We start from the raw sequence: 16,973 nt of genomic DNA, 5'->3' as shown, positions 1-16,973 counted from the left end.
AGCTCTACTGACATATATATATATATATATATATATATATATATAGTGCAAAATGTGCCCATATCAGACTAGGTGTACCCCACCACTCTTAAGGTCACTGAAGACTCTTCGACAGCCTACGACCGGTTTCGCCCTTCTTAAGGCTCATCATTTAAGTTCTTCCAAACTCATTTCCCACTTGAACTGTTATTCGACAGATTTCGACAATCATCCTCATTTGCATATGCATATGCTTTTGACAGGAGCCTCAGCTTAATCCAAATGAATCTCTCGTCCAGGATAGTCTGCTTCATTGTTGTGAACTTCTCAGCAGCGAGCTCGTTACACGGTTCTACCGATATTCAAGGCTACGGTCAGTTAGCTAACTTTGGATAGGATGCAAGTAAGAGTCCACCTTCTTAGCTACAAGGTCAGTTGTCCGGATGTTCCAGTTTTGCCTTTATAAACCTGGAAGCATCTTAACTCTTGTGTTTTCTTCCGTTTGAATATCAATCAGAAACGAAACCCCATTACAGCCGAATGACTTCTTTATCCAATATTGACCGTTCAGTCCGTCGCAATCACCTAATAATGTGCAACACAATAACCAGCTGATTTTTTCGTAAACGCTATGGGATTATTGAGAAAAATATGTTATCAAGCTGAGTTTTTAGGAATCGATCTATTCTGTTAGTTGGTACAGCTAAGCAGACCAAGTCCCATGCGTTGTACCAGCAGAGACAAGCATGGCGAAGTTCAGATCGATCTTTAGGCTTCAACCTTAATGAAACAGTTTGCGTACTTTGAGCCTCGGGTTTAGTGTGGAGATTAGTCATTAATTCACCGAGACGGTTTGAAATTTCGACCTTGAATGGTGATTTATTCAAGGAATAAATGACTGGGCAGCCCTAGTAGCATCTCGGATGCTCCATTACATGAATATGCGTAACGAAAACTTTTGATGTCAGCTTCTTGTGTACATATATCCTTTCAGCAGCAAACGTAGGTGGTTCAAGGTTACTTATGTCGTCGGATCTGTGGAAGTGTTGCATGGACTTGGATGTAAGCTGAATTGAGCAGAAACGGGCGCTATTCATCAGTTTATACGACCGTCCATCGACGGTTTGTCCTGTTGGTTGCTGGAAATGGGTACACATAGAGACCCTGTAACAATTCGTAACATAGCTGATGCGTACCGTTTTCCGCTCTCAGCGTAAGAAGTGCCTTCAGCTGTTTTTCTTCGTAAAACGCCTCTCCAATCTTTATTGGCTGAAACGGTGACAGATCACAGCGGCAGGTTTCATTGGGTGACAGTAGCTGTATGTTATCTGTTGGCAGGAGAATAATGGAAAATCTGTTAAGGAGTTTCCAAACTGGTCTACTATATACAAAGTACAGAAAAGACTTGATATTGAGAATTTCATGGGATTAGGTGAAAACTCTTTCGTAGTGATGTGTTTAGTGCAACTGAGTTTCCGTCGTCTCGAGTTCAAAGGGCCCTACAGTAAACTGTTTGCAATGACATAATAGTGTTAATGCTAACCTATTCAACGACATTCTAATCTAACTCTAGAGTAGGTTGACAATCGTACCACTGAAGATGGCACGCTTCTGTATCCAAGAACGAATGTAATATCGTTGCTTGTTCTCAGTCAGCGGACTCTCTCGTATGTGCTCCAGCGCAGTTCAATTTCTCGAAAGTGTACATCTCTGGCCTTGCTATAGAGGAGAATGTTAGTAATTCAGGTAGCATAGATGGTCTTTGGTTTGTTCGCCGAGCTGTGCAATTCGATTACAAGCGTTTTATCGTCAATCGATGTGAAATCATCAGTGCGTTGTTAGGGAGCGTGGTGGAGTGTAGTTATGGTTTGGTGGTTGCGTGTAACTTTTTTCATGCGATAAAGTTAGACAAATTTTCGGGCTCAGTATTTCTGGGACCACAAGAAAGCCACTTTCGGAATAGAGAGGGGGTAAGTTAGAAAGGGCGATTTTCACTCCACTTGTGCATTCCAATTTGTGAATATGCTGTTCTATCCACTTACCTCGTGCCACCGTTCGATCTGGTATTGGTAGAGTTGTAATGTACAAACTGACAGGATGGCTGGGCAGTTCCTTTCCTTCGAAGACGGACACCGCCTTGACCTGCATGATGTAAACGTAGGGTAGGGAAATTTGAGTGCCATCATAAAATCTGTTTTAACTAATCGCAAATTAAACATATTGCTGAGTTTGAGGAGAGCACTTCTGTCTCTTCTTAATTATCTAATACAACTTTGACCCAATATGTTACATCCGCAGAATCCGAGGAAACGCATTTACTCCACTCGATGCTTAACTGCTAGTAAGTGTTCCGTTTTGGTTTGTATACCATTTCTTTCGATATCCTGGTCGCTTTTCTCTTGTATTGACTGACCTTCTAAGCACAGCACTACTGGTGGGCCGTTGGAGTGTGCCGAGTGATATCGATAGATCACTTGGTACCTTTCATTTCGGTGGATTGCTTCCTTCACGTGGACAAAAGGAAACAAAGGTGGTACTCTTCTTGCGTGATCTGAATTGATCGACCAAAAAATGAAGTAGGCAATAGATAGTAGAATATGTGCTTCACGAAGTCTGGTAGTTCCTACTACTGTTCCCCATCACAGTAACTCAACCAGATGAAAATTGTCTAAAAAGACGTTGGGGTAGCTGAGGTTAAGGCCTAGATTTCTTGAGCTTAGCAGTGTTCAACGGAATAGCGAGTGCTTTGCTAGCATTGTTCAGGTTCATCATCATCATCATCATCATCATCATCATCATCATCATCATCAGCATGACATCAGTGTTCAACACCGATGCTTCACTGCCGTACCGTCCAGGTTCAGTCTACTGTGAAAGCAAGAATGGAAGGGCGAATCTACCGACTGATGCCAGCACATAGCCTACCAATCCTCCTTAGCTTATTGCGTTGATCAGCATTTAACATACGGTTTACGGGACTGCCACACTGCCAGATCTTTCAATATCCATCCAGTTTCAGTATATTTTCTACCACAAAAAAATCATTTCAGTCGGGATTTAACAAACAGGACAAGTTAAATCCAACTTGATTTTTGATGCCTTCAAAAGAAACGTACCTCGATTTTGTAGGATGTTGCGGGTTCCAGGTTCTCTATTTGGTAAACTGTTTTGTCCTGTATAAAAGCAACATTGTCGGTTAAATAAGCAGGAGGGTACCCCAAAACATGTGTAAGAACAACAACAAGAGCTAAGCTCTCTACGGTCTTTAGTGTGAGAAGTTTTGTCCAACTAGTAATCTCTGTTATCACTCGCGTTTGTCCGTGATCTGAGCCACATCAGTCATAAGGGTTGCATCTGACATTTAACCTGGTTGGTAGTCGATCAGGTGACTGCTGATCGGTTCGCCGAGCCTGGCAATTGATTTGCAAACGTTTCGTCATCATTCGAGGAGGCATCTTTAAGGCCACCGAATTAACTACCAATGAATGCACCCGGGCTACCAATCTTCAACACATATAACTTCGTGTTTGAGTAGGAAGAGGAATTCGGGAAATCGGCCTACCTGGTGAGCTTCAAGAGGATCCACACCACTAGTGGACTGTCCAGAGATTTTATTAGTCTTATGAGTAGTACTGAAAAATCAAAACTAATTTTCTTCGCGCCATGTTACCCAATTCTGTATATTCACCCAACTACTCTTCCCTCTCCCACAATGAAACGGTTTTTGGAACCAGTATCAGGTCAAAATTAATCTATGGCCCCACATTAGTTTACCTCAAAAGTGTTGCAACTGCTCTATGGTACTTTCCCTCAAGTACTGTGTAAACGTCATCCTCCGTGCTAACCGCATAATTCTACGATCTGCAATCAAATCCGTCAATAAGATAACCCTCATAAATGAGGAATTTGAAAACTTTTGGGTTTCTATTTCAAAAGACGCGGCGCATCAGTTACCATAAACTATCCTACATTTTTTCACCACTAGGTTGAATCAGAACCACATGTCACTAAGCATAAGGTCCAGGTTTCTAACTGAATCCTACCTCGAAATCCTCTGTCAATTGTTGGATGCACACATTCTGGATGCAGATGTGCTTAGCTAATCCCGCTTCATTTAGACCACATGCTTTATTCATCAGTCTCCCGAAAATATCAAATTATTTTGTATCTCATTTAGTACTCACCCCAGGAACATTAGCTTCGTATTCCGTGAACGATCCACGATCGCCACCATTGAATCCATAATATCGACGCCATGTAATCTGTGGAGTTAGTAAAGTAATACAGATTAGGCTGATTCCAGTCAGCATTCTGTCGGGACAAACGAAATACCAATGACTGAAATATGTTAGACATGTGTAAGGGATGCTCAAATCAAAACAAAGGTCATGTATTGCAGTATTCAGAGCTCAAACCCAAGGCAAAAATAGTGATATTATAAGAAGCCAGCAGACGACTTCGCAAAAGGGTTCGGTTAATGTTTTGAAGCTTGATCAAGTTTCATGGTTCTCTTGACTACCGAGATTAGGTTTTGAGAGTCAGGGAAATATTCGGAAACCTTCGCCTCACGGTTAAATCATCGTGGGCCTCATCTGTAAATTTTGGTGGCACGCCAAAAAACTCTGTACATGGATAGTAAGGGCTGTGTACGACGAACAAACTATGGTGAGGGCAACTCACCTGGTACTTCTTAAGAGGAAGATTTCCTGCCAATGGGGGTTGCCACTGAATTGTGACATCGACGACGCTTTCAGATATTCTGGAGCGGGCTTCCGTCAGATTTCTCGGACTTGATGGAGGTATTGGCCTAGTCAATATTTTGATGGGCCTACTGGGTTCGCCCCAGCCTCCGTGGCCAGCACTGGATATCGCCAACAACCGAAACTGATACCAAGTGCCCGGACGAAGATCGGATAATACTGCTCCAAGTTTTGTTGTCTGTGTTGAGAAGATACATAAATCAGTAATAAATTATGCTTTCTACAAGCGATTAATTCTTACTATTTATGCCCCTTAGTGAAATAAATCCAGGTAACCAATTGTTAACCCTGATGAATAATCGTACATAAAAGACCTGTTGTGTAAACGGCCAGATCATAGTCCCTAGATAACTAATATCGTTTCAGGCAAAAGCTTTCAAGTATCATAACCCACTTTGGACAACGTAGTGATTACAAATGCGGATAAGGGCAAGGCCACCGTTGTCATGAACAAGATTGATTATCTGCAGAAGACCAAGCAACACCTAGCTGAGGATCCTTACCAGGTGATCGATAATGCGAATATTACGTCTATGATGAGTAGGAGTAAAGCCGAAGTTGGTAGATATTTACGGTCTGTGATAAACCACTTAGGGCAAGGCAACTGGTATCGATTGTACCCCACAAGTGCAATCCAACCACGGCTTTATGGCCTTCCAGAAATCCATAAACCAGATGTCCCGGTGAGACCGATAGTACACGGAATAAGTTCTCCACCGCATGAGCTGGCCAAATTCTTGGCCGGTATTTTAAAACCCCTTAATGGAAGATTTATTACTTACATTAAGAATTCGTATGACTCTGCCAACAAAGTAACCGGGACCACCGCTGAACCAGATGACATCCTTGTAAGTTTTGGTGTCAGTTGGTTATCTACAAATGTGCCAAAAGAAGACTGCTTAGAAATAGCTAAGCGACTGCTACTGGCGGACCCCACCCTTTCAGAACGGGCACAGCTCACGGTGGATGAAGTAGTGGAAGGCATAGAAAACATGTCTGAATCTCATCCACTTCGTTCTCGACTCCGTGGTTTACACTCAAGAGCAAGGTCTAGCAATAGGATCTCCAATATCTCCGATTTTGGCAAACATATTTATGGAAGAATTTGAACAGACAGCTTCAGTCGGATCCCCATACCTACCAAACATTTTCTGGCGTTATATAGATGACACTTTCGTCGTGATGAAACGAGACAAGACTAGTGAGTTTTACAACTATCTGAATGAACTGAGTCCATATATCAAATTTAATATGGAGACAGAGCCATCCTCTTGTACACTGGACTTTCTAGACTGCATGATACATAAGATTGGGGGGAAACCAAAGACCACAGTGTACGAGAAACCAACCGACACTAGGGCACTTTTGAACTACTCGTCTGCCCATCTGAAGTCGGTATTCCCTAGTCTCTCCTCATCAATGTTTAGGCGTGTAAGGACCCTGTGCACAGAAGAAGCTGATCGGACAGCGGCCCAAATTGAAATAAAGAACAAACTTGGGGGTAGTGGATATCCAGCTAGCGAAACCCAACAGGGAATGGATCGGGACCACTGTTATTCCATATAAACTAGGGATATCGGAGGTCGTTCGAAGGATTCTAAACACGGCCAACATAAGAGTAGCTTTTCAGAGGGGAGACACTGCGCTTTGCACTGGTACAATTGAAGGGTCGCCTCCCGGCACACACAACCCGGGGCTGTGTCTACAAAATTAAGTGTAATGACTGCACTAAGGTCTATGTAGGACAAACAGGCAGATAACTTCACACCAGAATTGGAGAGAATAGGAGGAAAATAAATAAGCTACCGAGAAACAGATGAGTAACAAAAGCCACTGAAACAATCAGCTATTTCGGAGCATGCACGGGACACATCGCATAGAATGGATTTAGAAAATGTTGAGGTTTTGAGGTAAGGACTACGGTGCACGTCACAGAAACTGAAGGCCGAGGCGGTAGAAATCGACAAGCATCCCAGTGCTAACAGAACAGAGAGCGCAGGCCTGGAAAGCCTGTGGAGAACGCTTTCGGATCAGTCGAGCTGACACGTGTTTGTGTGCGGTCATCAGAAGGAGGAGTAGTTATCATCTGAATTCCACTTGACCTGACCCTCTCCTCGGTCAAACTAAAATGTCGGGACACTCACAAACCCACAAAGACCAAGGAAAGTCTACCAGTGGCGCCTGAGGTGAATTGTCAGTTGAAGCACCCTGAAGTGGGAGATTAAGAAACCGAACCCGATCAGAATTAATTTGAAACTCCACCAATCCACCAACGCAAGATTTTGACAACCACACTAACCAACAAGAGCCGATAATTGACACTCAACCCTGATCTAGTGTGGTAATCTGAGGGAATTTTATTTATTGGCTCCCCGTCTGCCTTATAAAGTGGCCAATTTGGTAACCTGCTCGCTTGAAGCTTTTGTGTCAAAGGTGAAACGCTGCTCAAATAAAAAGAACTAACGTTTTGTATACCAAGCTCTTCTGAACCTTAACACAATATTGAGAATGAGGTACTTTGATGAGGCGATACACTGCCGTGCCTATAATCCATAAAGATATTCTTATGGCGGAAAACAGGAAGCCTGCGAGGGCCTCGGAGAAAGTGGTAGGTGCTTTCTAATATTTCACGGGTGATAGGCGGCTCGACATTGCCAGAGAAGTGAATCTGTGGGATGCGATTGGAAAGTGTCGTGAATACCAATGTTTTATTCACAAAGTGCTACATGAAGATAGCCGTACATATGGTGAATATATTCCACACTCCCAAGCAGCATTCCAATGACCGGAGAATCCGACGTTTCGGTGCCGGTCGGTTCGACCTTGACGACTCAATAAAAATTGTCTTAGTAATTTTGCCTACTTTTATTGTTTTTAGTAGTTGAGTTTATATGCATGAGAAATGCCTCAGGCCTGGAAAATCTCATTGATAGCTGGCATGGCTAGAAGGCAATGAAATGCATAGATAGTTATTGGAAACCCGGGCGGAATATACAGGTTTGAAAAAACTAACGAATCAATTCGGTAGCAGATCTCTGGAGAAATTCAAACCACCACCAGGAAATTTTGGTGATCCCTTTCATATATATCTTATTACTCATGTAGACGCGTCCGCGATCACATCTGCTTCACTCCATATCATGCTTATAACAAAGTCAAAAGCTAGGTTATTATAGTGGAAAAGGCTCTGTAAGCACTCAGGCTCACTCCTTACTACTCAAGGATAGAAGTGGTGCCTTTGGCTTCTAGCGACTTAGTAGTATACTGGTGGGAGATCCTAACCGATACATGTCTGTTTGGGGAACCTAATAACAAACTGTGTTTTGCTGCTTATTAGTGTAGGCATTTGGATATAACCGTTGATCTGTTCACCAAACTTGGTATCTGGTTTGAAAGCAGTGCACGATGATTTTGTCACCGAGAACGATGCGCACCGATGAGCTGTATTCAGCCAGTGAAGCAGTGTTTGTGGAAAAGTTGCCAAGCTCGGCGAACAGATCAACAGCCATCTGATCAGAAGCTAATAATACTTATAATCGTTCAGATGTAGCATCCTTTCGGTACCTAGCTGCCATGTCACACGAAGGAGGCACGAGGGGTCGGATACTGCCAGGTCACCCAAGCCTAGACAGGGGAGGTCGAGAGGCAGAGGTCGGGTTCGAACCACGGACCTTCCGGTCAGTAAATTCGCGCTCTAACCACTTGGGCCATCTCGCCCCTGATCAAAAGCTAGTAAACGTACGATAGCTCCCGAATTTCGACATACTATCAGCTTCGCCTAAGCAAATCGGAATGAAAGTTCATTATTCCTTACGGAATAGTGGAATACACCAAAACGATTCAGCGATAACTGTTTTCCGATTGGGCGAAATGGCATTTTGGTAGCCCTGTCAATTTCTTGTCCCTACCGCTGGCACTTGGTTACACAATATTTAGAAAAACTGCTGACTGCTGACCCAGCCGGCATGGACGAATTTTTTTATCATGCAATTGTCCGTGAACCAGGTCATCATGCAAAGTAAACAGGTGATGGAAATTGCACAAACAACCGTGTTCGTGCAAAGTGGCTATGAGCAGATCAAAGAACTTTGGCCGGTTTCATTCGCGCGTTGGATCATGAGCGTAACAGAAATCAAATACGATTCGCGAGCGATATACTCAGACAGTATTCCAATTTCACTTGCAGAGGTAAGAAAGCGTACAAGCGTCTAGTAGTCTCTGATTCATATAGGGAAATCATCAGCAGAGCAAGCAAAACACAAAAACAGTTGGTTGATTGTTTGGAAGTTGATCACTGCACAGTTCTGAAAATATCCGAAGTTGTGGTGTTAGGTGTTTGACCCAATGACAGTTGAGCTTCCTGTGGCTCCGACTGGGTATCAAAGGTCGGATAGTTTAACGTGAAGACAGCATACATCTGTATGCAGTCACGTGGGTTTATACAGATCCTACTTAGTTGTGTTCATGGGCACGTTACGATGCAAGTTGAGAGAACATACTAAGAAAAGTGAAGTAAAACTGAAGGCGTGGAAAAACAAAAACAACGTGCATTTACAATCTTGAAGTAGTTGAAGCAACAACTCAATTTCCAAGCTTGGTAAGCAGATCGTCAGCTACCTGATCAACAACCAAAAAGCCTGGTATGAATGGGGAACGAAAACATGACCGGATGGTTCACCATACAAATGCATTATTAGTCTCTAATTGCTGCTGTGCAAATAAAAGGTTAAAATGGCTTATAGCAGCAACTTTCGCGATAGAGTCATGTGAATGCGATTGGGAAGAAAAAACAGCTATTTAGCCATTGCGTTCCATTTGACAACTGGATTTCCGCAACCATTGAGATGTGCTCATCAATTCTTTTCCTTGATTACCTCGTCATTCGGCCTGTTTATATATTGCACAAAAAGATAGTAATTCCGAGTTTATGACTTGTTGGTTGGAAATCAATCCAAAACCAAGGGTACTTACCCAAACTAAACTTCGCCACTCATCAAACAGACGGTCGGCAAATAGTGTAGGATCTATTACATTTGAACCTCTTGCATCAGGGTGGTTTGGGTCTTCAAAAGTGATCGATGCCGAGGGGTCGTGAAACAATCTCAACTGAATGAGAAACACCGCGGGATACAGATTTGGACCCCATCCGTTAGGTTTGGCATGGGTGATGTTGTAGTAATTAAGCCAGTCTAACTCCAGCTGGTGTGTTTCTTGAGTCGGATGGGAACTGGATGTGTTCGCTATCACACTATCAAGTTGTTTCACACTTGGGCGAGCAGGAACAAATGGCACTCCTGGAAAGGTAGTAAAAAAATAGGCTTGATTGACTCTATGAATAGAACACCTCAAAGCTAGGTCCAGACATGTGAGTGGATTGAAAACGTCTAATTGATGTTCTGCAACGCTCCTTTGCTCGACATTCCATCAAGGTTTTTTCATCGAGACGGATTTGAACTGTGAAACTGTTTGCTAACGAATGCCCAAGGGGACTTCCCGTCATCGCTGAATCAATCTCTGTACCCTCCTGGACTTTGTGCTCACGTTTGGCAGTCATGTGACATTTGCCTGGTTAGTCTTAATTCTGCCGTGCTTGCGTACAGTGCGTTCGACCGCACTTATTAATCACTTTTCTATTGTGTAGCAAGTCTTCTGACTGGTAAAACTCCTCGAAACGATTTCATCTTACAATTTATATATTCCACCTGTGTCAGCCAAACGAACAAGGGAAATAGTATTTTGAATCGTGTTTCCGTCCCAATGGGAATCATCAAAAGTTTAAGTGAAGGGAGTGGAGCAACTGTTCAGCAGTGCTCGGTCATTCGGAATAGACTGACTTCATATTTAGTATAGACCTCAAGTTTGAAGCTGCGAAATCACTACACTACCCTTGTTAGCTGCCCAGAAATGAAGATTTTACACATGTTGCACGAGTTGTTTGTCTGAAAACTTGTCATTAGGAGAACATCATATTACGCGATTTCGACTGCATGGTTGAAGAATGATGGGCACCGTACACCTAAGTACACTGCCAATCAGTTGGTCTCAGCTGACTGATAGAGTATTCTAGCTCTTGCCCGAAGGACTGCGCGCCTGAATCTTTCTAGAGCTACATCCTGTTGATGAGTACTAACGAGGAAGAAACACTTGTGTGGTGCTTCTCTGTTTCATGCACTAACCCCACAAAAACAAATCCAAATTACTTTTGTGAGGCTTACTTAAGTAGTCGACCAGTGAAGGGAGGGATCTAGGTTTTCCGTATGTTTTATATGACATCGACGGTAAAAATCGTCATAAAAACCTAGTCTTTTCATGCTACGTACCACTAGATGTGAGTATTCCGGGCGTGCAGATTTGTGTCCAGCTGTTGTTAGCGGGTGCGTTTGACGGGGCCGCACATACGGTAGTTGGACAGCATTTGTGCAAACCCTTCGACAGACAGTCTGCATCTGTACGGCAATGCGGTCCGCATACCGGCGGCCAACTCTCAGGTCGTGGACAGTGTGGTGTCAACAGACCTCTGTTGAATTGGTCCAAGCGAGTGTACAGATCTCTTGCAAAGGTACATGTGTCCAAGCATGTCTGCTCAGAATTGAGAATGTTGACTCTCTCGGCGGTTTTGATATAATCCTAATGAAAGGATAAAAATGTACTGTAAATAGCCTATTGGATAAGAATGAAGTAGAAGTACATGGGTTACAGGAATTATAGTGATTCTTCTTGCTCCCTACTAGTATGCTCGTGCGTGTGAAGCCTGCACTTGCCACAGCGTCAACTCTTTGCATATGTATGGTCCTTATTGTCTGTATTCACATGAATCTATGGAAAACATACTCCACAGAAAGCAGAGGTGAAACGATGGCAAACGGTCACAGTATTATCGCTAAGAAACTGGTTCACTTGCATAGAAAAATGCAGTACCTATGATATCCTCGACTCGAGCCATAGAGACAACTTTCAAATGCGTCGTTCCATTTCATTACCCCTTCTAACACCTGTTCCTGTAATGACTGGTTCTGAATAGAATACTTGTGTCAGTCTTTTCATCAGAAATTCTCATTGCTATACATCCCGACGTTCTTTGCAGTGACTATCCAACAGGAAAATATCTTTGCGAACGGAAGGTTTTTTATCTCTTCGATTTGTTTGATAGGTATTCTACGCTTCAGTTTCCTTAGTGAAAAAAACCCGGTATTCCATCAACATGGAGCTTTTAGGTGGAAACTATGAGGTATAATGAAAAATAAGCTACCTGCATCACCTGTGAATGCCCAGGTGCGCGAGGGCGGCGGCTTATTTGTCATAGTCCAACTCAATCTGACATTCTGCAGATTCAGAAATTTTCCATTGTAGCTATATCAGATTGTACTGTACCCCCCCACTAACTGAATGCAAAAACATCCCGAGACAGCAGATGTCTGGCAACTAATGCAATGTCAGGTACTTAGGTTCAAGGATTGCGATGGCAGCATCGGAATTCGGAGCCACCCTAGGGTCGCGTTTGCCCAACGACGTATAATTCTGAAAACCTTTGCAACATGTAATTCGGGACGACAGTGGCATCCGTTTTTCTAGCGTCAACTTACAAGAATCGCGGCTAAATTAGGCCATAGCCAATCGGAGCAGAGTGCACATTTCACATTAGTCGAACATATGCACCATATATTCTGTGAGTATCTGTGTAAATCAAGGAGAAAACTCATGCATACAGTTGTTCCATAAATAACTTCATTCAGAAGTAGGTTAAGGTTAAAAGTAACGACGTTATCGTTCTAATGATGACTTTGACCGCATGAATTATGTGGAAGTACCAAGATCAAAAAGGTTACGCTGCACTAACACCCTGTTTACCTAATGGCATCCTGGTGAAAAACAGAACACATGAATGCCTTACCGAGAAGCGAACGGACAAGAAACTCGTTGAGAGCACTAGCAGGACAGAATATCGCAGGGTCACGTAGGTCAAGTTGCACCAAGATCGAACGACTAAACGATACTCAAAGGTCAATTGTTGAGAAGAGACCTTTGTCAGGAGCTCAGGTCACGAAAAACAAAACAAGAGTGCTCGTGCATCTCGATTCAGACAGTGACACATTCGATAAGTAAAACAACAAATCGGCCACCGACTCTTATTCACAACGGCAATGTGTTTGCGTCCACGCCGGTGGGAGGTGTGTACTTTGGCAGGGTGGACCGCAGGCGATTCGAATGTTCACCGCGATCATTCTACTGAAGTTGCGTAAATATCAGTACGTTGCTCCTAGCATCACTCTGTTCAGCGTTTGCGCTATATTAAGTCTTTTAGTAAGAAAAGTTCCGGTAATTCTCAAACTATTGACAAGATAGCCAGGATGCAGACCAAGACAACCGGAAGTTTTCCTTACTCAAATGGATGCGCTTAGCCAGCGTATAATTTTGGATGTAACCGCAGACTGAATATTATTCATAAGCACAGGCATCAATAGTGAGTACGAGAAGGCTGTGCTCAAATGTCCCTTAAGATAGACTACCAGGAATTCTATGTACAGCACACCACAATGTGGATGTAACTGTAGTGATTCTCGGGGAATCATTCGCTTTTGAAGATAAGGATGTCATTGATCAGAAATCGATCGGATAGAAAATCCGTGTAAGCCTAATTTCGGAAGCGGCAATATCAGCAGCAAAAATCCAGAATTTTATTTCAAACTGAACATTAAGAATGGGTGGACATTTGCAAAGTTTTCCACCGGCCGTTTTGAGAGAGCTTAGAGCACGGCTTCAGGAGATTATCTCAGTGTGAGCTTCATGCCATGGAAGACGATTGATCGGGGGAGAGGGTTTCCGAAGGAACGTCTTAGTAACGTAAAATAATACGCATATTTTGAACAGCTTTGGCACACTCTTCAGGCACACCAGGAGATTAGGAGTGGATCATTCTATCTTTGAATATTAGTCGAAGCTTTGTGATACATCAGGAGTGAAATACTACATGACGGTGGTGTGACGCGCACAGTTAGATCAATAATCAAGTTTGTTCAGGTTTCGGGATAAAATCAACTTACTTATTATGGTAATCTAAACGTGCAAGAATACCAGTATCCAGACAATTCAATGTAGTAATTTTCGGTTTACCACCCCTACCTTAAACGACATTTTTTGCGGACTGGGCAAATCTGAGTCTAATCGAACAATTTAAGAGAGGATTATGAAAAGCACGGCAAAAAAACAACAACAGAATGATTCCAAGAATACAAGAAAGGTTGCGTAGTATCTGATTCACCTGATAAAATTTCATAGAAAATGGATATTTTGGCTGCTTTACACAGTGCCGTCAGCCAAGATGCGCGAATTTCGTTTTTATATCAGACACGGCGAAATATTTACGGAAGATACCAGATCTTTTCCTTCATGGGGTACATATCTACGCGGAATATGCTCATCCGCACACTAATTTGGCTTTCACGGGAGGTGAATCTGAATCCAACTTGGATCTCCCTCTTATGTTACTTCTCACCTAAATGAACATCACAAAGGTTACCTCAAGATTCATTTGGTGCGCTATTTCATTGTAGGATATTACTCGCGAGTGAAACCATCTCGACGGCTTACGATCGGTTGTGCCTTCTCAAAGCTCATCAGGTGGGCGCAGTTTCTCAAGTTCCTCTAACCTTCTGTTATACTTGAACTCAAATTGTACGGACTTGGCGAAGTGTACTCATTTGCACGCTAATTCGGTCTTAACATGAGATCCAGCTGGAACATATTCACCTGGTCTCAGCTGACTCCATCATTAGAACCAAACCGGTGTGCGAATGATTGTATTCCGGGATTTTTGCACAGTTTGGGTCCGAGTAGAATATAGGCTTGACCGAAACTAGGAGAGCGTACCTACCTGGTTATGCTTGAGCGGTCGCGGGCTGCCGAAAAATAGGTTTCCTGAAGGTTATGTATCTATTTGAGAGAGACGATAAATGTGGAGTACCTCGCATGTCTCTTGTACCTGATAAACGAAAATTCAAGCGCCTTTTGGTGTTCCCAACTGCTCCCTTCTGCTGGATTGTGGTTTCGAAAAGTTCGGTACCTATGCATGCAGGGAACTGCTGTAGAATAGATAGGATAGATATTAATAGTACATTGTCGGTAGATATACCACCATGCTTGTCGTTGAGGCCGAAAACGAGATGTGATTGAAATTGTAGCAACGGCGAGGGCTGAAGCAGTTGTTGGAAACTCTAGAAAAATGAGTCTTTGTATGTTGTTTGATATTACTCTCTATCTTCGGCAACTTTATCACACATTGCTAATGTGTTACGTGTTCAACCGAGCTGCTTCAATCCTGTTCATCAGCGCTGTTGACGTAAATGAATGAGGAAGTAGTAGTGTTGAAGATATCGTTCAGTTTTTTTAACATACAGGTGTATGCGAATGGAAAAGGGTTTTGTCATTGAGGTTCTTCCACTTGGGGACAAATCCACCATGTCTGGCGTAGTAATGAGGAGCACGCACCCTCTAACAGGAACTGAAACGGAATAACGATCATCCTAAAATTGACGTTTTGAGTAAGACCTGTTTAGTTATGAGTGAATGAAGAATTTAACCTTGTGTTCGGTTGATTGAATGCCAGTATAATAGACGTTGTGTTGTAAAGCTTTGAATAATTGATTTTTCTAGCTACATCAACTGTTAAGTTGACCAGAAGTTATTCGCCTGGTTCCTATATTGAGCTACCCAATTCATCTTTCATCACTAAAATCCTATTACCCGCTCAGAGCTATCTGGACTTCTTTTGTTAGCATTTTGATTAGCTTTCCGATTTGTTGATCGGGAGACAAAAACACGAGACAGCCTTGTGCGCGTGATGTCTGTGAGATCTGGATGCGATGTGGAAAATAACTGGGCTTTTTATCCTCGCAACTCCGGGGTGGCGGTGGAGAAGTTAATAGTGTGCAACTTTTAATTTTGTCCCAGACGGAGGTCTTTTTGCTTCAACTTTAATTATGACGTGGCAACTCAATTTATGTACAGGCAATCAGCGTACCATGATGGACACTCGGACCTATCCCCTGTTTTCGGTCCTTCTTACAGCACGGGGGCAAGATATCATGACCTACATCGGCTATTTTGTCAAGTACTTAACAGCTGTTGGATGATTTGTGGTTCTGACTTCATTCCCAACTTGAGTTCCCCACAACTGGCACATTCTATTGCTAACTGGCTCTGGTATTGACAACCCATTAGTTGCTCATATACATTGGGAAAGGTCATCCATGTCCCAGTGGCCGTTAACTGAGGTCAAATCTGGACAAATTGGCTTCAGAAGAAGTGGAACTAAATTAAAGCTAGGTGACTAATTAGGGAGATTCTCAGTGAGCTTCGAATAGGCACTGGATTCTACTGTGGTGCTGTGTAACATCAAATTTTGCTCACAACTTGAGGGCTGAGAACTGACCAAAATAACTGTTGAGAAAGATGTGAGTACACATGATGTTCTCTTCCTCATTATGCCATTATTATTACCTCATTTTGCGTATTATTCCCAAAACACGGAGGGTCGTCTACCGCAGCATGAACTGGAAGCTACTTTACCTTTGAGGACACTTTGTCCCTCTGAACTATGACCGCTCTTTTAATGTGATGGGTTTGGCTGTTTTTAGTCAAACTCCTCAACGAAGACCAAATATACAAGCAAGAGCCAAACTTTAGGAAGACTTTCCGATTCCTCCTTCATAAAAAGCACCACAATTAAAGCCAACATTTAGTAATTTTGATTGCATGAGCTAGGTGTTTGTTATATACTGGCGTCCTGCGGAATTGGTGCGATTACCTGCCATATAGAACACTGAATTAGGTAAATACCTCATTACTCTGACGATTCGAGATATACGTGGGATAAAGCTAAAGTCGTGTCTTCAAACGTTGAGTTTATTGGTTTTTTAGCTGCAAGTTTTTGCGTACAATATGCCTTGCTACAAACCCACCAACAAGCAGGACAGGGTAGTGCGCTCCCCACGATAATAGATGGTAGTATAGTCTGCATTGGTACTTGACATAGTGGTGAAATTCGGTATGCCCTTACCCAAGATTATGTGAAGAAAGTTGGGTTCAGTCGCACTGATTAGGCATTGGTACGGAATAATAATAAGATAAATAATAATTTAATGACAATAAAACCTAGTTAAAAAGGAAAATTCGTGCTCAAATCCAGTGTATTTTGATCTCGCTTTCTCCCTCTTTCTGTATATATATATATATATA

The 16,973-nt window shown here is 42.7% G+C and overlaps 3 protein-coding genes across 3 annotated transcripts in view; 2 read left to right on the top strand and 1 right to left on the bottom strand.

Annotated features, from left to right (window-relative positions):
* The window catches only part of T265_02696 (hypothetical protein), a gene marked incomplete at both ends in the record, with an annotated part of 10,961 nt that extends 6,784 nt beyond the window's left edge, over positions 1 to 4,177 (top strand). The window contains one exon of the mRNA XM_009166998.1: positions 4,157 to 4,177. Within this exon, the coding sequence (XP_009165262.1) occupies positions 4,157 to 4,177 (21 nt within the window). The remainder of the gene's footprint in view (positions 1 to 4,156) is intronic.
* Positions 1 to 11,370, bottom strand: part of T265_02694 (hypothetical protein) — a gene marked incomplete at both ends in the record, with an annotated part of 16,873 nt that extends 5,503 nt beyond the window's left edge. The window contains 7 exons of the mRNA XM_009166996.1: positions 1,176 to 1,307; positions 2,022 to 2,121; positions 3,096 to 3,152; positions 4,164 to 4,241; positions 4,660 to 4,917; positions 9,711 to 10,033; positions 11,060 to 11,370. The remainder of the gene's footprint in view (positions 1 to 1,175; positions 1,308 to 2,021; positions 2,122 to 3,095; positions 3,153 to 4,163; positions 4,242 to 4,659; positions 4,918 to 9,710; positions 10,034 to 11,059) is intronic.
* Positions 8,724 to 16,973, top strand: part of T265_02695 (hypothetical protein) — a gene marked incomplete at both ends in the record, with an annotated part of 31,554 nt that continues 23,304 nt past the window's right edge. The window contains one exon of the mRNA XM_009166997.1: positions 8,724 to 8,927. Within this exon, the coding sequence (XP_009165261.1) occupies positions 8,724 to 8,927 (204 nt within the window). The remainder of the gene's footprint in view (positions 8,928 to 16,973) is intronic.

Source organism: Opisthorchis viverrini (assembly GCF_000715545.1).
Source record: "Opisthorchis viverrini unplaced genomic scaffold opera_v5_34, whole genome shotgun sequence".
Lineage (NCBI taxonomy): Eukaryota > Metazoa > Platyhelminthes > Trematoda > Opisthorchiida > Opisthorchiidae > Opisthorchis > Opisthorchis viverrini.
Note: the sequence above shows the minus strand (reverse complement) of the source record. Positions and strands in the feature narration are given on the sequence as shown.